Source organism: Chenopodium album, chromosome 11 (genome assembly GCF_948465745.1).
Source record: "Chenopodium album chromosome 11, dcCheAlbu1.1, whole genome shotgun sequence".
Lineage (NCBI taxonomy): Eukaryota > Viridiplantae > Streptophyta > Magnoliopsida > Caryophyllales > Amaranthaceae > Chenopodium > Chenopodium album.
The window spans coordinates 9,359,922-9,382,634 of record NC_137844.1 but is presented as its reverse complement, the minus strand read 5'-3'; the positions used below and the strand labels follow the sequence as shown (position 1 = coordinate 9,382,634).

Here is a 22,713-nt window from a genome sequence, read left to right as displayed (position 1 = left end):
ACAACTACTTGATCGAACTTTATTTTTTAATATTATTTCTCTCTTATCTCATGATAATCACACAAAATCATCACAATTTTTTTATTACTCCGTGCTTATTTTCCATTGACATCCTTTATTTTTCAATTTTCCATTAATATCCTTTATTTTTCAATAATATATCAACTCTACAATTTTAGGTGTTGTTTGGTTGGCAAATGAATTAATTTCCTATGACATTTGTATTTTATGGGTATTTACAGATCATGAGAATTTTGAGTTACCAAAGGGGACCTTGGTAATTAAATTCCCATGTTTTATGGGAATTGGAAATTCCCATGATTTTACAGTTCCCACATTCTCCACTTCTATGGTATACCAAACAAGTTCCTTATTTTCAAAATCATGGAAATTTTCAATTCCTCCATTTTTTGTGTGCAACCAAACAACCCCTTAATATCAAACCCCGGTAAATTAAATTGCATAAACTTATACGGAGTATATTAGTCAAAGTGTAACGCTTACTGGAGTATAAAAAAGCTCTACTTTGGCTAACATACCGACATACGTATCAAATTGGGCACTTTTTAAGTCTTTTTTTTTAAAAAAAAATGACAAAAATAAAATAAAAGAAACAGATTAAAACTTTTTTTTTTAACAGATTAAAACTTAAGTGGCTAGTAAGTTGTTGAATTCCTGTTGGCCGTGTTTGAAAGAGCCAAAGCGACTGACTCTGCGGCCGCCGGAGAATCTACTCGCCTGATTCCGGCCATCAGTCTTCCGCCTGCAGCCGCCCTCACATTGCGGTATGATTTTCAATTTTTAAGTTTCAATTTCACTCCATAACATAAATTTCTGGTTTATAAATTGACCCATTGTGATAATTTAATGAGCACAGTTGAATTAGTTTGATTTCTTTGAGTATTTTGTGTTATCTGTAATTTATAATTAGTTCACTCTTTCAGTACATAGGGTATGCTATTAATGCTATTTTTATATGATTGTGGATCGATAATTATTGTGGAAGCTGTGAATTTTTCATTGCAATTGCAGAATTATTATGAAATGGGGTTTGTAATTGCTGTGTTCAGCACAACTAAGAAAATTTGAGCTTTTCTTATAAAAAGAAAAAAAAAAAAAAAAAAAGATAATTTGAGCTTAATATTTTGTGAAGTTTCATCATATTTGGACATTTGTTAGTGAATTTGATTTTGAGTGGTTCCAATCTGTTAATGATGATGGTCAATTAATGGGGTTTCTGTCCCATATTATTGTAACAGAGATATACAATGGCTGTTGTAACGCATGACTCGGTAATAATGTACCCATTTCACAATCGATGGCGGTGTAACCGGGACTCTTATGCTCGTCGTTTAAACACACTTAACCGGGTTTCACTTAGTAAAACATATCAGTCAAAATGCTCCAAAAGGTGAGATTATGTTAAACACCTTTAAGACTCATTTTGACAAGCTTAACATATTGATTTGATGAACTTAAGTTGGAGTTTGACATTGTTTCTTAATTGGTAGTGTGACAATTGTGCAACAGATGTGAATATATTGACCTACATAATGTGCTTGTACCTTATGGTGAGGCGTGGGCGTTGCAGAAGGCCATTGTTAAAGAAAAGAAATCTTTGATTGAGAGGAATGAAGGGTGCCCAGATACTCTGATTATGCTGCAACACCCTCCTGTGTATACTTTGGGCACCGGTAGCTCCAAGGAGTTCTTGAATTTTAATGTGAAAGATTCCCCTTATGATGTTATTAGAACTGAACGCGGTGGTGAAGTTACCTATCATGGACCTGGACAGGTACATTTTCTTCTGTAATATAACTCAAATGTCTCTTTTCTTGTATCATTTCTTTTATTGATGAAATTTATCTTGTGCTATGTGTTTAATTGTATTTGTTTCTGACAATGGTTATACATCCATTTTTTGATTGTTTACATTAGCAAGATTTCATCTTTGGGCTAAAAATACAAAATCTCTGTTAAGATCACATGAAGGCTTATATGTGATACCTGTGGAGAGAGTGGGAGATAGCACAAGTGATTAGAGCTTCCCTCCCAATTCCAGGAGATCCTAGGATCGATTCTCATCCCCGCCCTTGTGGCTCTCTGTACACCAAAAAAAAAAATGTGATACCTGTGGAGAAAAAAGAAAATGTGTGTGATATTTTCTTTCTGCTGAAAGTCTGAAAAGTACTTGAAATTAGACTTAATTCTGCATAGTTCTGCATATATCTTTGAGATCATCCCTTTCTCCTATTCTAACTATTTCATGTTTGACTGTAGTTGGTTATGTACCCAATCATCAACCTTCGAAATCACAACATGGATCTTCATTGGTACCTAAGGGCTCTTGAGGAGGTGGTGATTCGTGTTCTTTTCTCAACTTTTTCTATTGAGGCTTCTCGACTCCAGGGCTTTACTGGTGTTTGGGTTGGTATGTGTCATATTCCTTGATTCACCTTATTGTCCAGGTCATTTGTCAAAAGGTTGCATCCAGTATATTTGAGCATTATGTGTAACTATGCCTGCGCTGTTGTGCTTGATGATGTTGGTTAATAGTGTTTGTAGTGGAATTTTGGATCTTGATATAGATTAAATGTAATGGTCATTTGACTTTCACAATGCATAATTACTGTTCATCATTTTAGTCTAGTCTTTTTAAAAACCTTGCAATCATCTACTACGAGCATAGATTCACATTTATATGTCGAATTTTCTGGAATATATGTATAATTACTTGGAATGTAGGTACCAATGTACCATGGTCTAGTTATCCCATAATTTATGCTCGCTTTAACGGAGGGAGCAATATCATTAAGTTAGATGTCTTTAGTCTCCATGTTACCTGTAGAAATCTTCTCTCTAAGTCTGCAGTTGCTCTTCTAATGCAGGAAACCAGAAGCTGTCAGCGATTGGGATACGGGTATCTCAATGGATAGCATACCATGGACTAGCTCTGAATGTTTCTGTGGACCTGACACCCTTCCAACATATTGTACCTTGTGGGATACGAGACCGAAAAGTTGGAAGCATCAAGCAACTACTTAGAGAATTCCAAGCGTCCCACCATGATTCAAGCACGGATCAACTCAGTGCGGATGATCTTTTACTAATTGACATGACCCAGAAATCACTGGTTCAGGAATTTTCTGAAGTTTTCCAACTTAAACTTGAGCTAGTATCTCAGCCAGCATCATATCTTCTGAAAAAGGAAAATCCTTAGAGCAATGCATGCATGGTTCCCTAAATTTTTTGCTCATTTTAAAATAGTTTCAAATTTAGCAAAATACATCAAATGAGCAGAAAAAAAAAAAAAAAAAAAAAAAAAAAAAAAAAAAAAAAAACCTTTGAGTTGAGTGTACTTAACTCTAGGTGCACCCGGGTATATCTAAAAAAATCCATGATTCCTGGTGAGTGAAAATTACTCTATTAAAAGGATTACTCCATTATGTCCTCAATATTCACAATATCAGTACTAGGAATGCACAAAAGAATTTGGCCATCAACTTTTGTAGTAAATGTGATTTTGGCATTCAGCTTGAGCAAAGCAAAACCTTGCTACAGGGATAGGCCTTTGTACGGTAAACAGGTCAGGATGGTAATTTATACGAGCAAGTTTTCTCACATTTGCTCGCTAAGTCGCTAGCTTTTTTTATTATTTCATACTTTCTCCGTTCCGATAATATTGTAATAACTGGACTTTTACACTGCTCATCACTCTTTTTTAACCATGTAATATAATTTATACGTTGAGCAAAATATAGTTATGTGGGGTCTTGTTAAACTCGTCACATAAAATACTTTCACATCAAATTTTTATAATTTTTACCCTTACACAATTATAGATTTTTAACATATAAAATATGCTTTGGGATGCATAATTTCATTTTTGTTTATTTATGTGTAGCAGATTATTAAATCATTTTTACAATTTTACAATGCCGATAGATTAATTAAGAGAGATTTCACTAACTAGATGTATTGTTATTTTACATTTTTACCCTTGCTTTCAGTGCTTAATTGATCTTTGCTAAGTTTAAAAGTAAGCACTTCAACCTTAATTATGAGTTGTTAAATGTTATCTTTCTGTATTTTATTTTTAAATACGTAGTAAAAAGAGATTTACAAAGTTAGAAAAGTTTTGTGTTACTTACAGGAAGCCCCACGTTAATCTCCGAGATTAACATTTCAAGTTAATCTTTTCTCACAACTTTATGCATTTGTTTTCGTGCCACTTTACTATTTCACTTTTATTATTTAAAAAATAAAAGTAAAACAATATATTGTGAGAGGAGATTAACTTGAATTCTCCCGTTACTTATTATCAGGACGAATATATGACGCAATAAATGATAATTGGGTGACCGCAAGGTATAAAACTAGCTAAAATATCAGTTGAATTTTCTCTCTCCTCCATCAAAAACCATGAACAAGATCTCTTTTTCTGTATCATCAAATCAATCTTCTTCAAAATCGAATGCCAAAACCAAAAATCCCCAAATTAATCGTGAATCAATCACAGAATTCGACCCATCTCAAACCCTAGACCTAGATAAAGGCCCCAAAAGAATCGTCATCCCACCAAAACAGAACGAATGGCGTCCCGCAAAGAAGATGAAGAATCTCGATTTACCCCCAATTCATTCCGAAGGAAAACCCCTTGAATTTGAAGTTGAGAATGAAGCTAATGATGTTGCCTCAGAAGCTGAATCGAAAATTTCATACGGGTTGAATCTTCGGCAAGATGCGGTTGATGGTAAGGGTGAATTTGATGTTCCTAATTCAATTGATGCGATTATGCTTAAGAAATTGAGAAATGATTTAGATAAGGTTCCTGAAGATCAGGGTTTTGATCAATTTGAGGAGGTTCCTGTTGAGGGTTTTGGGGAAGCTTTGTTAGCTGGGTATGGGTGGAGACAGGGGATGGGAATTGGGAGAAATGCTAAGGAGGATTTCAAGGTTGTTGAGTATAAACCCCGGAATGCGAAAGAGGGGTTAGGTTTTACTGATGATAATGTGGTTCCTAAGAAAGTTGATGGGAGTGATAATAAGAATAAAGGAAAGTTTGAGGTTGGGAAAGAGGTTAGGATTATTGGTGGTAGGAAGATGGGGTATAAGGGTAGAGTTATTGAAGTGTTACCGAGAGGAGATTCGTTGTTTTTGAGGCTTTCGCGTAGTGATGAGGAAGTCAAGGTTCGAGTGGATGAAGTGGCTGAGTTGGGTTCTTTGGAGGAAGATAAGTGTTTGAAGGAGTTGAAGATTCAAGGTTCTAAAGAATCTTTGAGGGGCAGCGATAAGAAGGGGAGTAGAGATTCGTCGAGTGAAAGAAAGGAAAGTAAGAGAGGTAGAAATGAGGGTAGGAGAGGTGATGTTGGTGAAGTTAAGAGTGAACGCAGGGTGCAGGTGGATGAGAAAAGGACTAGTAGTAGTGAAGTTTCTTGGCTTAGGAGTCATATTAGGGTCAGAATTGTTAGCAAGTCGTTTAAAGGAGGAAAGTTTTACTTGAAGAAGGGTGTGGTAATCGATGCAGTTGGAGCCAGGACCTGTGATATATCGATGGAAAATGGTAGGGAGATTGTTCAGGGAGTAGAACAGGAGATATTGGAAACTGCCCTTCCTAGGCGAGGTGGTCCTGTTCTTGTTCTATTCGGAAAGCACAAAGGTACTTATGGCAGTCTTGTGGAAAAAGATTCCGAGAGGGGAACTGGTGTAGTTCAAGACGCTGATTCATGTGCAGCTTGAACAAATAGCTGAATTCGTTGGAGACCCAGGCGACGTTGGTTATTGATTATGGATGCCATATTGAACAAGTATAACAAGGATTTTATCACTAATGGGATGTGGTGGCAGCAGTGGAAAGCATTGAAGCTCCAAAGCCTTCCTCTAATAAAGCTCCATCCAATGTTGGTGCAGAACCAGCTGTGAAAGGAGCAGCAAAGCCTGCTGCTGCTAATCCCTAGCTTATCAGTCCAGAAGGTTCCTGCAGGAGTTAATACTGACTGTGAACAGAAATTTGGGGATTGAGTACGTGGATATGTATTTGGTGATGTACTCTTCTATTTACAACCATAGAACCGGCTTGAACAAAGAGGTCTTTGAAGAGTTCCATTTGGAATGGCATGGAGAAATGCCTTGAATTAGGTTTATGTAATGCTATTGGTGTTTCAAACTTCAGCTAGCAGGGCTTTACTGGTGTTTGGGTTGGTATGTGTCATATTCTTTGATTCACCTTATTGTCCAGGTCATTTATCAATAGGGTGCATCCAGTATACTTGAGCATTTTATGTAACTATGCCTGCGCGGTTGTGCTTGATGATGTTGGTTAACAGTGTTTGCAGTGAAATTTTGGATCTTGATAAGATAAAATGTATTGGTCATTTGAGTTTTACTATGCATATATATTGTCATCATTTTAGTCTAGTCTTTTCAAAAACCTTGCAATTGTCTACTATGAGCATAGCTTCACCTTTATATGGCAAAATATCTGGAATTTATGTATAATTACTTGGAATATAGTTACCAGTCTAGTTATCCCATAATTTATGTTCTTGTGACTGAAAAACCCTTTCAAGTACATTTGTAAACGGAGGAGCACTATCATTAACGCTTTGTTTGGATAGGAAACAAGGAAGGAAAGGAAGGGGAGGGATAGAAGAGGAAGGGAAGAGAGAAGAAAGGGAGGGGGAGGTGAGCTCCACTTTCCCTCCAAATTTGGAGGGATTATGCTTATTAACGAGAGAGGGAAAATGGATCCCTCCCTCTCCTTTCCCTTCCTACCCCCACTCCTTTACCCAAACAAGAGAGTTTGTCCCCCTCCCCTTCTCTTCCTTTCTTTTCCTTCCATTTCCTTCTATCCAAACAAAGTGTTAAGTTAGATGTCTTTAGTCTTCATGTTACCTATAGAAATCTTCTCTTTAAGTCTGCAGTTGTTCACTTCTAATGCAGGAAACCAGAAGCTGTCAGCGATTGGGATACGGGTATCTCAATGGATAGCATACGATGGACCAGCTCTGAATGTTTCTGTAGACCTGACACCCTTCCAACAGATTGTACCTTGTGGGATACGAGACCGAAAAGTTGGAAGCATCACGCAACTAATTGCAGAATTCCAAGCATCCCACCATGATTCAAGCATGGATCAACTCAGTGCTGATGATTCTTTACTAATTGACATGGCCCATAAATCACTGGTTCAGGAATTTTCTGAAGTTTTCCAACTTAAACTCGAGCAAGTATCACAGCCAGCATCATATCTTCTGAAAAAGGAAAATCCTTTGCATCATGCATGAGGGAGCAATGTATGCATGTTCCCAAGTTATTCTTATATACACCCAGGTAGAGGTAAGTGCACCTAAGGATAATTGTTTTGCTCATTTGAAATCAGCAAAATATATCAATTGAGCAGAAATATACCATTGGATGTACCTAACTCTAGGTGCACTCAGGTGTATCTAATAATTTTCATAATTCCCGGTGAGTGAAAATTGATCTATTGGAAGGATTGCTCCATTATGTCCTCAAATATCACAATTTCAGTACCAGGAATGCACCAAAGAGTTTGGCCATAGGCTTCTGTAAACAATGTGATTTTGGCATTCAGCATGAGCAAAGCAAAACCTTGCAACAGGGGTAAAGAGTCATGCTGATATTTATACAAGCAAGTTTCCTCACATTTGCTCACTAGGTTTTTTATTACCTAGTAGTATATTTTAGTTCGTCCTTATTTTATTGGGTAGTGGATTATAAAATCATTTCTACAATTGTACGGTGCTAATAGATGATTAAGAGATTTCTTAACTAGATGTATTGTTATTTTCTCCATGCTTTATACAGTACTTAACTGATCTCTGCTAAATGTAAGTCACTTCAACCTCGATTATGTGTTGTTAAATTTTATTTTATTCTTAAATAAAAAAAGATGCACAAAGTTAGGAAAGCTTTGTGTTACTTATTCTTAGGACGAATATGATACAAGAATTGATAATTGGGTGACCGCGAGATATGAATTGTAAGCTAAAATATCATTTGAATCTACAAGAAATGATAGCAAGGGACTTGACCTCCATATGAGTGCAACTGTGCAATTTTATTGAAATGATTGGGAAAGGAGTATCACCCAAACTTTGGCCTAGATCTTCTCTCATAACCAGCAAAATAAGCAAATTCAACAGAGGGAAAGGGAAAAAGCCCGCCCTTCAAAGTTCAAACTCCAGTATCCAACACTGAAGTCAAAATGGCAAGTTCCTCAACACCACAGTCCACAAATTGGGTTTAAATGCCACAAATATCTTTCAACTTAAATCATAATATGGACAATTAATTGGGTTGAGTTTGTCTAAAGGAATGTAAGGCTCACAGTCCACAAATCTACACCGCAACATTGAATTGGAAGTTTGGAACTAGAAAATTCACTTGAATGCAAAACTAGCAAAAATGTGCCCTTAAATACCAATAGAAACATGTTTGATACAGTACATTTGTCCAAGGATGAAAGGGAAATTACAACGCCGGCAGTTCAGCAGTATTGCCGACACAAGAACATCGATTGTTTTGCACAGAACCTCAACCACCATGTATGAATTTTTCAAATCCAAAAAAAAAAATTAAAAATAAAAACCCCTTGGGATGAAGAAAAGGCTTTCTGATGTTCCCAAAAAAATTTGTCAGGGATATTATTATATAGATATGCAGGATTCTCCCAAGGGCCAGCAAAAGGCTGAAACAAAGTCTACACTACAGAACTTATTTCGTCAACGTCAAGGTAAAGCACAGACAATTTCTTCTCGTCTAACCCTCCAAAGCAGACGCTCCAGAAATAATTTCAATAAGTTCAGTGGTGATGGATGCTTGACGGGTCCTGTTACACCACCACAACCAGATGATCAACCACATGAAATGGGAAAATAATGAAAAATAACATTAAATTTAGTTTTCTCCAGAGAGTCTGATTACTGTTGGCAAAAAATCAGCAACATAACTAAACACATTGCTTTTCGATTACTTGAGTCCATAAACAGCACAATTGAATGCAATAAAGGAAATTGAACCTGTTATAAGTAAGGGTGAGACGATCAAGCACTTCTCCAGCATTTCTGCTAGAGCTGTCCATGGCAGACATCCTAGCACCTTGCTCACTGCAGGCATTCTCCAAGACAGCATTGTACATCACCTGAAACATATTAATTGATTAAGCAGGGTCCCAAGCAACATTGGGGAATAATTCTAAATCTCAAATATCAAGGAAAGGCTTATTAGATAGAACAATAGAGTTTTTGGACATCATAGCAAGCATACATACAAGTTCTTCATGTCTGTAATGAAGGACAAAACTTAACAAATTACTACTGAGTACTACATGCCCTGCCTTATAATCAGGATCCCAATTATGAAGGTAAGAAAATCAATTCTACCTATGAGAATATACTTACACAAGAAAATTGGAATTCTGCAAGATTCTGTAGTATCTCTGACTTTGTCTCTCCACCTTCAATTTCATAAGAATCAAGTTCACCAAGAGTGCCACCAGCCTCAGACTCTCTCTCAACAATCTTTACAAGAAAACAGCTTCAAATCAGTTACCAAATAATATCATAAAATGTGATTTTCCTCCAGCTGAAAATAGTACCTCGGGAGACAGGATAGTTGCCACTGTTGGCAAAAATGACACAACAGAGCTGAACTTGTTGAAAACAATTTTCAAGGCATCAAACTGCACATTCTTCAAGATATCATCTGCAACTGCAGCCACCTACAGAGGGAAGTTCAGTGATTCATTGATAAGAAAGTAGCAAAAACATATCACAACAATTACCACAATATACACAAATCATATGTATGGGGCCATAACAGCTCTCTGAGTCTTCATAGACATGATATAGGAGAATCAACAGAAAAGCCATCATAGATCAAAACCCACAACATTTACTCTTAGTGCCACCAAACCCTAGCTTATCAACATGTGATGTGTTTCAAGAAAAACTAGCATGTGTTACGACTTATGAGAACAGGCTAGTTTAGAAGAAATTTATGTATTTGAAAACCTGAGTATAATTCAGAGGATTCTTTTGCAGATCAGTCAAGCAGAGGCTGATGTCCTTCCTTGAATCACGAATTAGCTGCACTTTGGCCTTCTCTCCCAAAATCACAAATTTTGTTTCTGCTTCAGGATCTGCAGCCACAAAAGGTTAACTTATTTACTAGTGACCAGTACAGAAGATCAAAGCTAACAAGCCAACAGAAACAAATTCGATAATATAGCTATACCAAGGTAACGATAATTACCATCATTCAGCTTGCGAAGAGCTCTGCTCACTTTGACTGAAGTGGTATTGATACCACCACAAAGACCTTTGTCAGAAGAGATTGTAACGATAACATTTTTCTTCACAGAAACACCTTTATGAGCAGTAACGAAATCAGTTACAAACAATTCAAAATATGAAGAGGGCAACTTATCATCAGGCAATAAGAAAGTATTGATTATTTATCTCTGTCCTGTCTTTAAGTTTAGATTTTCAAAATTTAAAAATTATAAAAAAATAAGGGAAAAAAAATCAAATTTTAGTAAATTCATCTCTGCTAGTTCTCTAAATTTGAGCCCAACAGGCCATACCCAAACATTCTTTTTTTCTCTATACATTTTCTCACTATCTTTCCATGTAATTTACCAAATAAATATGGGAGGGAGTGTCTCTCAATAATAGAATAGGATAAAATTATTGTGCAATACAGGTCTTCCAAACTAAATACAAAGGCAGTTGAAAACAAAACAAGGACACCTTTATAGACTTCAAGCAGATGATGTTAATGAATTATGTAGATCATCCTCAACCAATAAAAAAAGGCCAAGGTCAGAAAATAAGTTAACACCTACTGATCCACCCCTACTTAAAGCCAGCACATAGCAGAAAAAAGCTACAATCAAGCTATCAAAAACAAAAACATTTCATAGATAAACGCAAATGAAATTCCATACTTGGAGTGTCACCAAGAAGTGCTGTGAAAGGCTGCCATAAGCCACGGGAGTTTTCAGTTTTTGTTTGGACTTGTCTTAGCTTTGAGGCAGCAACCATCTTCATAGCCTTTGTGATTTTCTGGATGTTCTTAATACTCTTCATACGGTTTCTAACTGCATTTATCATCCACAAAATAAATAATAAAGCCATAGGTAAAAGTCCATTACAGAAAATGGCAAAAAGGAGACAATCACAAAACCATATTAATCATATTCCCCGTAATGCTCACCGATTTGAGTTGAAATGCATCGAACTCCCAAAGATGTCTGCTCCCTGGAAAATAAATACCAGAGTTACACAAAACATATATAAAATAGCTGAGTTCCATACACGAGACATTGTCACTTATTAACTCCAAAAAAACCTATCTGCCTTGAAAATTAGGACCCGCTAGCTAAAGCCAGAGGAGGATTTTGCTTATGGTTCATAGGGGCCTGGGCCGCCTGGACCATCGATAAATATTTTAACAGCTAGTGTACCACACAAAAAGAATACATTGCTCGTCAGATAATCTGTTGTGGCACAATGATTCTATATTTTTAAATCCAGGTCAAAGGTTAAAATTTTGGCCCCTCTAATTTTTCGTCCAGGATCTGCCACTAAGCTAAATAGTAGAATTCAAAGATAAACTCAATAGCCTAGAGTCATCCAATGTCATTATAAAATATGAACAGATTCAAAATGACCAAACGTTTCCCTCATAAAATAAACTCCTAATGATGGTCATCAAACCTCGAAAATACCATTCTCTAACTTAACCTTATGGTTGTTCCTAACACGGCAATAACATAGTCCTCAAGGCCCAAACACTAAAATATTTTGGGAAAATTTGTCAGAAACAACCTTTTAAAGTACCCACTTTATTTAAAACAACCTTTTAAATTTTTTTTTGCAACTTCAAACCACATTATAAAAATTTTTTATCAAAGACAACCAAATGCTACTTTCTGGCGTTGATTCTATTTTTCCCGATGTTGACCACTAGTGTGCAACGCACATGACCTCGTATATGCTTAATACACTAATTTTCCCTCCAATTTACTCGTACTAAAATAGAGATGAAAGAGAAGCAGGGGTTTTAATAAGAGTTAATTGGAGGGAAAAGAGGGTGTATTAAGCAAAATAGGAGGTCACGTGACTCGCACCCTCGTGGTCAACATCGGGAAAAATAGAGTTAACGCCGAAAAGTAACATTTGGTTGTCTTTGATAAAAAAAATTTATAATGTGGTTTGAAATTGCAAAAAAAAATTTAAAAGGTTGTTTTAAATAAAGTGGACACTTTAAAAGGTTGTTTTTGACAAATTTTCCAAATATTTTATATAACCAAATACAATACTTCATCTCCAAATGTCCAACTTTCCAAAATAAATTAGCCTGAGCAGGGTAATTCTCAGAAAAAGTTATCACTAGATACCTATTCAAGTAAATTGTGAAATCCAGCAAAAATCATAACCCTGCCAACATCAAAATAATTCTAACCTCCATCGAAAACGCTAACGATTACTGCAGCATTCATAAGATCACTAGCATTTTGACCTTACTCATAAAAACATAAAAATGGAGCCACTTTAGGGTCCAATTTCTAAAACCCATCCTTAATTTGACCTAAACATCAATGCCCATCACATAAATCACTACATTATACATCCATAAAACATTGATTTAAAATCAACAGCAACATTCAACATCTTCACCCCCATTCCCCAATTACATTTCAATATAAAATCATGAATCACAAAATGTCAAATTAACATCGAGAATCTACGAAATCAACAAAAACCCTTTTTTCCCAAAAACACCAAAACCCTAATTTCCAGATGACGTCGATCGATTTCACCAAATTAACAAAAAAAAATTACAAAAATCAAATAAAGATCAGAAGGAAGGAATAGAAAGAGAAAATGGATCGTACTCAGAAGAGAGGAGAGAGGAGCGAAGAACATTGATGGGATTGGGTGAAACGATGGAGGTAAAACGTTTACTCTCGCGCCTCAAAGCTGACATCGCCATTGCTGATAAAAATGGAGGATCGAAACCCTAGCTGAGTTGTTGTTGTATAAGAGAGGAATGAAGGAAGAAAATGGAGAAGGAACAAAAATTAGGGATTTGATATGGGTGCTTTTTCTCTCTCCTCCTGGCTTTCATTCACGCATACACACTCTCTGTATCGAAACGCCGTCGTTTACTTGCTCAACGTATCAATTTTGACTTTTCGATTTTAATTTTACATTTTAAAATTTTCTCACTTTATTATCACTTAATACGAGTAGACCCATGTTACCCGACTGTGTCCCAAACTGAACCGAAAATAGTGACCCCAAATTCAACCTGAAAGTCTGAAACCAAAGTCGATCTGACCCAATTCGAAGAAGAGGTGACCTGACGACCTGTTTTGACTAGATACTCGAAGTGACCAAACTTAATTTTACCCAACCAAAAAGTTATCTGATACTTGACCCGATTTTAATCCAATTTATTTATTCGAATAGACTCGATACCCAAAGTTACTCATCCCGATATTGATATGACTCGAAGCAAAATTAATCGATGCACAAATGACCCATAGTGGTGTTAACCCAAACTAATTAACCTGGAGAAACTTGAATTGAAATGACCCGGTTTAAACTTGATGCTAAATTTAAACCAATCTCAAATTGACTTGTCCCAAAACTCAACCTAACACGATAATTTATTAACACGAAAATATTTTAAACTTGAATTGACCCAACTCGACCAAATTTGACTTGACCAAACCCAATTGGAAGTTGGAACTACTCGATTGCCTATATAAATAGCTCATTTATTTTAAGAATAATTAGATAAGACAAATACTATGTATCATATAAATAAAGTCCATGAACAAGTATCACATAAATAAAGTTCATGAACAATATGTTTAGATAAGTTTAATTCAAGAAAATTTTTTAAAAAATAAAATAAAATAAAATTATATACTACAGTCTTAAAGCTACTAGGTTTAAATTATTTGAATATGTTTTATTGAAAAAAAATATTAATTTTAAAAATATGTTTGGGATAAAAAGTCAAAAGTGGAAATTAAGTGATTATACGGTCTCAGTGCATGTTCATTTAATCTTATACAACCAAAATGTACTCGAAACCCAAACCTGACTTAATGACAAATAACACTCAAAATGATTGGAAACCTAATGTGAGAGGCTCAATTTGGACCTAATACAACGATCCGGAGTTCAATCCGAGATGAAAGTGAATCGAACACTATTTGAGGTGTCGTTGAACAAATTTTGACTTTATATTTGAGTTTAATTGAGCTGAAAGTTACCTAATACTTGCCTGCTTGGTGACCTGACCCAATTTTATCCCAAACCGGAAACTCAAAGTGACCCGAATCGAAATTACCTAATAATTGAATTGACCCTAACAAAAAGTTACTCAATATATAGCTTAAATGACTTGATTTTGTTTCAACCCAATTTTTTTACATGTGAATCATAATAAACTAATTTTTTTAAGGTAAGAAGAACAACAATGATCAGACTTCAACACTCACATTTTTAAGGCTCAGTATTCACGGGTCAAACACCCTCAAAGTATCATTAGTGACTTAGTGAGGATTGAACCTCTAACCTAAGGTTGAAAAGTGCAATCTTTCCCACCAGACCAAGCAGACTGGTTAAATAGCAAAATTGAACCAGCTTGATTTATTATGTTTTTTATTTTGTAATATACAAGTATAAATTTCAAATTTTGAGTATTATTTTCATTAATGCTGAATTTATTAATTTATTAACCAAACTTGACGTGAAGTCTAAACTCGACTCTGCTTGATTCGACCGAACATACTCCATAATACTTGGACCAAATGCGTACATCCAAAATAAACCGACCTAAAATACCAAGTCTAAGACCCGATCCGATCTAAAACTGAAACTCAACGACTCAAAATCCAAAGTAACCCTACTTGATTTTAACCGAAATTGGTCCTTAACACACCTCAAAAAAAAATGTTGATATACATTAGTACACCATAATAATTAAACTAATCTCAAAATCTTTAACAAACCCTTATACGACGTCGTTTAGAGAAAGGCCTGAAGCACATCATTGGCAACGAGTAAAGTAATAGAGTAGCGCGCCCACTTTCCATTTTCTCTCTCTTACATTTTCTTACACCCCAACCCTAACTACCTACGTCAACTACTCTTCTTTTAGGAGAGAGAAAACTCTCAATTTTCCAGACCTTACTCCTCCTTCAATGGCGGACAATCGAGGAGGTCCCCGCCTCTCTCCGCCCACTTCAATGGCGTCGTCATCGACTTCTTCTTTGCAAACTCAAGCTCTATTATCGCATTCTACTCAATCATTCTTCGGTTAGTTCATTACCTTCTCTCTTTTACGTTATCCTTTTTTCTGGTATGTTTTGCTGTCATTTGTGTTTTTTAATTGATGTTTTTACCTGATTTTAGCTTGAATTTTTTATTAATTGTTCCAAGAAACTAGTTGAATTGGATGATATTGAGCATTTTGAGTTGATTTTGTAATTATTTCGTACTGATTTTGTAAAGATTGTGCTGATTTTTCTCCATTGCGTTTTGTTAGTTGATTGATTAAGCCGGCAATTGAATTGTGTCAATTTCAGTGGAGAGTTTAATTTTGAACTTTAATCGCTGAGCTGTTTTCGCACTTGAAGGTCTGCAGTGAAATGTGATGGCATTGTGGCCTGAATTGAAATTGTGAGAGATGAAGTTTATGGAAAATTGGAAATTATCTTGAATTCTTGAGAACAATCATTACCTCAAGCACTATGAATTGTCGTAAAGCCGGGGTGAGATGGAGGATAGGGTGGTCACTTGTCAGCTCTAAAAGTTGGAGATGTGTGGATTTTGTATTGTGAAAGCTGAAAAGAAAGCCATACGTATAATTTGGTTTATGTGGATTTGGAATGCAAACATAGCTTTTAAGTTCAATTGAAAACTTTAAAAATGAAGACATACGGAGTACATGTAATTTGCATAAAGATAATACTGGTATTGTCGCTTTAATGCCTTTATCTAATGAGTGTGAGGACTCTGAGCAGAAACTGTCTTATATTGTGAAAAGTACAGAGTAAATCGTAAGTTTGTAAATATAATTTGGTGCTGTTGATTTGTCATGCGGTTAATAGTGGGTGGCTTGCTCCCAATAGGAGCTTGTTAATGAACTTATCTTCTTATGTTTGTTAAGTGTTGTTGTGAATGTCATTTGTTGATTTTGCTTGATCTCATAATTTTGAGATGACACTGTGTCAATCTCAGATGATTGGTGTATCGGTAACTATGCCACATGGTTTCTTTTTATAATTTGATGTTCGATCCTGTTTTGGAAACAATGATAGTATCTTCACTAGCTTGGCACATGATTGGCTTGAACTACCTGAATCTTTGGGGATAAAACATGGATAATTTTTGCTTGCAGTATTTTTTATTGTTTTTAAAAAGCTGCTCCAAATATGATCGGAAGCTGTTGATGAATTCAGTGATAGGTAATTTTGAGTTCTGCTTTACTTGGCTGTAGTATGGAGAGAATTCTTATGGGGAGCTCTTGCTGGAGGGTTTGGTGAAGGAATGATGCATCCAATCGATACTGTAAAGACAAGAATTCAAAGTCAAGCTATTCTGAGTGGATCTCAGGTATGCAAACACACTGTCATTTTGAGATCATTTTCATTTCATTTCGTGCATCACATAATAAAGCTCTGTAAAAAAGATCTTAAGCCTGGTTTCACATGTTGATAAATTACTTAATGTCTGTTTGAGGAGTACAGTTGCATAATTTGTACATTATTATTAATTATCTATTTACTTGCAGCACCAAAAAACTGTGTTGCAAATGATTAGAACTGTATGGGCTGCTGATGGATTAAGAGGTCTGCTATGTATTGATTTAATGTATATGTAATTTCTTTAAATTTATAGCATTTTATGCTCTCAACCTACTGATAGCTGCCGTAGCATTTTATGCTCTCCCTTTTTTTTTGTTACAGGATTTTATAGAGGAGTTGCTCCTGGATTTACTGGGTCTCTTTTAACTGGAGCAACTTATTTTGGTTTCATTGAGTCTACCAAAAAGTGGATTGAAGAATCACATCCTAACCTTGGGGGTCACTGGGCCCACTTCCTTGCAGGGGGCATGGGTATGTCGTCGACAGTTTGAATGTTATTGTTGCTTAATTATTGCTATGTGTCGTCATTGGCCTCACGAAAAGTTTCTTAACGGGCTCAGTTAGCTTTGCCTGGATTATTAATCATACATCTTACTGGTACGAGGCTATTATTTTAAGAATGAGGTTATTTGACCAATATGTGTGTGTTAGTTTCCAATTAGCAATTGGCAAAAGGTTTGAGCTACTGCAATAACATCATATTCTTATTTAATGCATATAATAATGGGATTTTTTTTTTTAAGTCAATTTAAAATTCCACGACGAGGTTTATAATAGAGTTATGAGAAAAGAGCATATTGGAAAGCTTAAAGAGAATGAGAGAGTTTAGAGAGTACAAGAGAAGGCTTAATTATATTGATGTGATTCTATGAGTATATATAATACGCGAGTAAGCAATAAAATACAACTAGATACACTAGGTACATTAGCTGGGAATTCAGAAAATCTCCAAATAATAATACAACATTACAACTAGATACACTAGGTACTATTACACAAACTATAAACAGTAATTAATAATGATAACTATCCTTTAGTTTAGAACTGCATTTGTAAATCTCCAAATAATGATTTGTTTTTCTACACATATAGCCACGGGAAACTGTTATAATCCTAAGTATACACTTAATCTCTATTTAGAGTAACTATTTTGTTGTGATCTTTTCCAACTGTACTTCCTACTAAGTGTTAACTATTTAGTGTTACAGTAGTTGATAGTGCCATAGATGCGGTTTGGGGTAAGATAATGAGTGGTAGTCTCCATAATGAAGACTTGATTTGAACTAGAAGAGGTGTTGTAGCTGGTGGTTCTAACTGACAAAAGGACCAAAAGCGCTCAGATGATTGAAATATTTAGTGGAAGATTTTTTGTCCAGTGCTATAGCTCTTACTAGCAAATTTAATGCTTAATTTGTGAATTTAAAACAAGTCTTTATATGCCTTTCAAGCATTTTGTACAAATGATAGTTTGTGTCTGGTGTTTATAATTGATGATAAAGGTGAAGATCTGAGTGTGTTTATAAAATGCATATTTTATCTGCATGAATAAGCTCAATGATTGTGTTGCTAATGTTTTGTGATATTAGCTGAAATGTAGTCTCTTTGATTTTTGTTATACTGATTTTCCATGTTTTATTCTGTAATTTGTTGCAGGGGACGCACTTGGCTCTTTTGTATATGTTCCATGTGAAGTGATAAAGCAACGGATGCAGGTTCAGGGAACGATTGATTCTTGGAATACTGTGATCTCAAAAGCTGAGAGTGGTAAGATTCCTGGAGTGCATATGTATGGTTACTATAATGGAATGTTTCATGCTGGACGCTCAATATGGAAGGAACAAGGGCCAAAGGGTCTATATGCTGGGTACGTGTGCTGTTGGTTCCCTGTAAAAGGTTTATCCATATCTTCTCTGCCATCTAACATACATATAGGTGAAAAATTAATATGCTGATCTACTGAACACTTATTCTCCCCTTCCCAGTTCCCACTAAAAAAAAGACACAAAATTTCTGCTGGAGCTTGTTTGGTATGTTGATGAACAGCAGGCTTGGGATCAATGTGACAACACTGAAACTTCAATGTCCCAGTATTTACTCTTTTGTGTTCATGTACAACTGCGGAATTTCTTCCCAAATTTGTAATTTTACTCTATTTTAATATCTTTTTACTTGAATATTTGGCAGGTATTGGTCTACACTAGCTAGAGATGTGCCTTTTGCTGGCTTGATGGTAGGCACTTTGATGAAATTCCCTGTTTACATCTTACTTTCACCATGTCCCGAATTCTTATTACACATTGGATAACAATCTACAAATTGCTAGTTGCTTGCATGTGTGCTATATGTTCTTAGTGTTATGCATATTCAAGTTAAGTGGTATACAAGTACTTTTCAGAAATTCTTGCCAGGTATTGTTTGATTGAAGATTGGCGAAAGTTCACATGTATGGAGCTATGAGAAAGCTAAGTTTTGCTCCATTTTAATTTGCAGGTAATGTTTTATGAATTACTGAAAGATTTGACAGATAAAGGGATGAAGAAGTGGACATGTGATGCAGAATACCAAATCAATAGTACTATGGAGGGATTGGTGCTGGGAGGAGTAGCGGGAGGTATGGACTCTGGTTATTATCTCTACGTTTTCTGTGGTTAGAAGTTTACATGTTACGTCATAATGTCACAACTTTCAGCTCAAATTAGAAACAACTATGAAACTTTGCAGGTTTGAGTGCTTATGTGACGACTCCATTAGACGTTATCAAGACTAGATTGCAAGTCCAAGGGCCAGATTTAAGGTATAATGGGGGTCAGCTACACTTGACTTTTCTCTTCCGTGCCATATATATACTATGCATAATTAGACATGCTTAATCTATTAGACTTTATGATAAGTATGTATCGCTTCTTTCTGGAGTGAAACTTATTTTCGGAATGTACCGAGTATATTGTCACTAGTGCTACAAATGAACATGTTCTTGATATGGCCTTCCTTCTAGATAAAAAGGAGGGGAATTTGCTGGAGGATAATATTTTTGTACGGAGCAATTCTGTGTGATAATCATTCGTAATTTCCATTTTCTTATAGACATATCTGTTGTGCTTAGGCTATGTATTTGATTTGTTTCTGCTTATGCTATGATTCCTCTAATTTTTCATGTAGATACAAAGGTTGGTTCCATGCCATTCATCGGACATGGATGATTGAAGGCATGAAGGGAGTGTTCAGAGGTAGCATCCCAAGAGTCATATGGTATGTTCCTGCCTCTGCACTGACGTTCATGGCAGTAGAATTCCTCAGAGAGAGGTTCAATAATGGGTCAGAAAATGAAGAGGATGAAGTTGCAAGCATCTCGGTTGACAAAAAGGGATCTTTGAACTAGTGGCTTAAAAACTCTTTAGAAGACGACATTGTTTTCCCCATCCATTGATTTACAGATGATATATTGTTGTATAGATTTACGAATAGTTGAGATTAGGTGTAGTTCCTGTTATAAATCTGATTGAGATGAAGGAAAAAGCATAGTGAGGGAGTTGCCCAATTTTGGAATCACAAAAATGAATTTTTTTTTCTGCTTTTGGTTGCCTATATGCTTTATCTTATTATTCCTGAAGCAAATGATTTGCCAATGGTAAGGTGGCTTCAAGTGATATGCTCAACTAGGCAATTAACGGGGCGTTTGGTACGAGGGATAGAGATAGGAGGATAAAAGGGTGGGACAAGGATGGAGGATTAGTAGGTGGGATAAGGATAAAAATAATATTGTCCCTTGTTTGATACGAATTGGGAATTATATAGGAATAAGCAAGAAATTTAGTTAACATCCTTACTCATATTTTTTTTCTTTCTTCTTCCTTTTCTTCATTAAGGGTAAAAATGTAATTTTGCCTTATTAATTTTATCCCCATGCCTTATACCACCTCCCCTAGTTATTATTATGGAGGGATAACTTGCATTTTTATTCTTATCCCCACCTCCTTAGTTATCCCCATCTCCCTAAATAAACAAAAGAATATTAAATCCCCTTCCTCTTATCCCTATCCTCCTTTTTTTTTATCCCTCCAAACAAGCACCTTCTAAGTGTACACAAAGTGTCATACAAATCATGCATACTAATTTTGACACGAAATGAATGATTATTATTAATAAAAAGTTATGTGACATTCTTTAAATCTATAAAACATAGAAGCATATTACCAAGGACGCAAAAGCCTTTCTTGGTATATATATAGACATTTAGTACGCATATTGTCATTATATGATACTCCTTTCATCCCTTATTTACATTCCTGTTTTTCATTTTGGGTGTTTCAAAAATTACATTTTAGTAAGTAAATTTTTGCCAAATATCCCCAAATTATCCCTAAAAAGTTGTGATGTGACATTACTTTTATTATTTGTCTGTTTTGCAATTAATGACACAGAAACCATAATTTTGAAACTCATCCTTTTAAACATTCTGAATCCACGTGCAGCACTATACTGAAATATGATTGGTCCTTTTATTTTTCACAAAAAAATGTGATTGGTCCTTTTTTCTTAAAGAGGATTAATAACATGTGTTTCATTTAATATTATTTTATCTTTGTTTTATTCAAAGACAACAATAAATGTTTTGTAATTCCCACATTACTTTCCAATCATGGATTTTAAGGTTACTCAAAATTCCTTAATTCCCGTGTAATTTTAGAAAAAGGAATGTAAATAAGGGACGAAGAGAGTAACTTATTATTCATATAATCAAAGTAATTAGAGATTTTCTTGGAGGGACATAAACTTTGGATGGCGTATACCAACTTGATTGCATGATGAACACACCTTATTTTTTAATTTATGTGAAAGGCGTAACAGACAGGATATCACGAAATAATCACCTTTCTGTACACATACAGTTTACCTAACTAACCAACTAATGTTTACATTGTACTCAACATTTAAGTATAACATTTTTTTTCGTGATTAAAAGTGGCATTTGACAGGAAATAATGACTTGAGTAGGAACTGAAAATAATCTCAATGATTTTGATTTGCAATGTTGGAAAAAATGAATTTTTTATAGTAAATTTTTCTACAAAATTGAGAAGTAAATAAATACTAATAAATCCTTGTTGATTCAGGTTACGTTAAATAATTACTTGTATAGTTGTATTTTATATTTACAAGTCGGAAAGATTTTTCGTAAAAGAGAAATTTCGTATTAACTATCTAATAAAAAATTTAATAAATACGAAGTACAAAGTACATAATAGGCAAAGTTGGCTTCAACAAAATGATTTTAACTACTAATAAGATGCACGTAGGAGCATAGACTTTAAATGGAGTCGTAGAAGCACAAAATCATAAATGAAACCCAATACCAGAGGTTATGGGCCTGTTCTGATTGACTAAATGAGCTGAACTGAACTAAACTAAACTTATTGGAGCTAAACTGAACTGAATATTTTATGAGAGAAGGAAATTAAGAACTGAAATGAACTGAACTTATTAGAGTTGAACTGAACTGAACTGAAAATAAGCTGAAGAGAACAGGTCCTATGTCGGAGATGGGAATCTTTAATATCATAATATTATCATAAATCATCATGATTACGTGTCTCGATTTACATGTTGGAAAATTGTTACGTTAAGATTGCGGGATAATTTTAACCCTTATCAAACAACTTTGAGATCAAATTTAGTAAAAACTTAAAAAAAAAAAAAAACACTTTGATTTGTGTGCTATAAAACGCATTGGTTAAGGTACAGGGTTAATTTGGACCTTAAGGACCAAATTTGAGGTTGATTTGACATATAACATAATAAAGTATCAAGATTTCCATTATCTAATAGAATCACCGTGCCATATTTCATTTATGATATCTCGTGCATCTAATGAAGAAGTTTATACTGTTACAATTGCTAGTTAAAGTTCATGTTGCTATGTTAATAATTTGTTAAAAGTGCATGTTATTAAGACCAATACTTTTAGAATTTAAAATAAAATATATCTTGAGACGGGAGTAATTTAATTACGGAGTACG

At 35.1% G+C, this 22,713-nt stretch overlaps 3 protein-coding genes and 1 pseudogene across 5 annotated transcripts; 3 read left to right on the top strand and 1 right to left on the bottom strand.

The window, feature by feature from the left end:
* The first annotated feature begins 645 nt into the window (after positions 1-645).
* On the top strand, positions 646-3,821 carry LOC145567350 (octanoyltransferase LIP2p, chloroplastic-like). The gene is made up of 5 exons (XM_081626615.1): positions 646-785; positions 1,260-1,411; positions 1,531-1,795; positions 2,281-2,431; positions 2,889-3,821. Exons 2-5 carry the CDS (start codon positions 1,269-1,271, stop codon positions 3,218-3,220), a joined length of 891 nt encoding a protein of 296 aa, XP_081482741.1. The 5' UTR covers positions 646-785; positions 1,260-1,268; the 3' UTR covers positions 3,221-3,821.
* Positions 3,822-4,422: 601 nt separating this feature from the next.
* LOC145567351 (protein MOS2 pseudogene) lies at positions 4,423-7,852 on the top strand (annotated as a pseudogene). The gene is made up of 2 exons (XR_014095568.1): positions 4,423-6,201; positions 6,943-7,852. The product of XR_014095568.1 is annotated as a protein MOS2 pseudogene (transcript).
* A 557-nt stretch (positions 7,853-8,409) lies between these two features.
* LOC145567349 (ATP synthase subunit gamma, mitochondrial-like) lies at positions 8,410-13,137 on the bottom strand. The gene is made up of 9 exons (XM_081626614.1): positions 12,926-13,137; positions 11,242-11,285; positions 10,973-11,125; positions 10,279-10,392; positions 10,038-10,165; positions 9,623-9,745; positions 9,426-9,545; positions 9,045-9,166; positions 8,410-8,854 (listed from the first exon to the last, which is right to left on the bottom strand). The coding sequence occupies exons 1-9, from the start codon at positions 13,021-13,023 to the stop codon at positions 8,785-8,787; spliced, it is 972 nt and encodes a 323-aa protein (XP_081482740.1). The 5' UTR covers positions 13,024-13,137; the 3' UTR covers positions 8,410-8,784.
* A 2,004-nt stretch (positions 13,138-15,141) lies between these two features.
* On the top strand, positions 15,142-20,267 carry LOC145568505 (uncharacterized). 2 transcript variants are annotated; one of them, XM_081627929.1, is made up of 9 exons: positions 15,142-15,365; positions 16,549-16,664; positions 16,843-16,900; positions 17,018-17,167; positions 18,350-18,560; positions 18,881-18,926; positions 19,187-19,307; positions 19,418-19,490; positions 19,856-20,267. In XM_081627929.1, the coding sequence occupies exons 1-9, from the start codon at positions 15,251-15,253 to the stop codon at positions 20,073-20,075; spliced, it is 1,110 nt and encodes a 369-aa protein (XP_081484055.1). In that variant the 5' UTR covers positions 15,142-15,250; the 3' UTR covers positions 20,076-20,267. The 2 variants fall into 2 exon arrangements, with proteins under 2 accessions (XP_081484055.1, XP_081484056.1); XM_081627930.1 differs by having other exon boundaries at positions 15,241-15,365; positions 16,511-16,664.
* The last annotated feature ends 2,446 nt before the right edge of the window (positions 20,268-22,713 follow it).

Coding starts and splice junctions, on each gene's coding strand:
- LOC145567350 (XM_081626615.1), top strand. CDS start 1,269: ATGGCTGTTGTAACGCATGACTCGGTAATAATGTACCCATTTCACAAT. Junction 1,412..1,530: donor CAGTCAAAATGCTCCAAAAG/GTGAGATTATGT, acceptor ATTGTGCAACAG/ATGTGAATATATTGACCTAC. Junction 1,796..2,280: donor CCTATCATGGACCTGGACAG/GTACATTTTCTT, acceptor GTTTGACTGTAG/TTGGTTATGTACCCAATCAT.
- LOC145567349 (XM_081626614.1), bottom strand. CDS start 13,023: ATGGCGATGTCAGCTTTGAGGCGCGAGAGTAAACGTTTTACCTCCATC. Junction 10,166..10,278: donor TCTTCGCAAGCTGAATGATG/GTAATTATCGTT, acceptor TTGTGGCTGCAG/ATCCTGAAGCAGAAACAAAA. Junction 9,746..10,037: donor ATCCTCTGAATTATACTCAG/GTTTTCAAATAC, acceptor TTCCCTCTGTAG/GTGGCTGCAGTTGCAGATGA.
- LOC145568505 (XM_081627929.1), top strand. CDS start 15,251: ATGGCGGACAATCGAGGAGGTCCCCGCCTCTCTCCGCCCACTTCAATG. Junction 18,927..19,186: donor TGCCTTTTGCTGGCTTGATG/GTAGGCACTTTG, acceptor TTTAATTTGCAG/GTAATGTTTTATGAATTACT. Junction 19,491..19,855: donor GTCCAAGGGCCAGATTTAAG/GTATAATGGGGG, acceptor TTTTTCATGTAG/ATACAAAGGTTGGTTCCATG.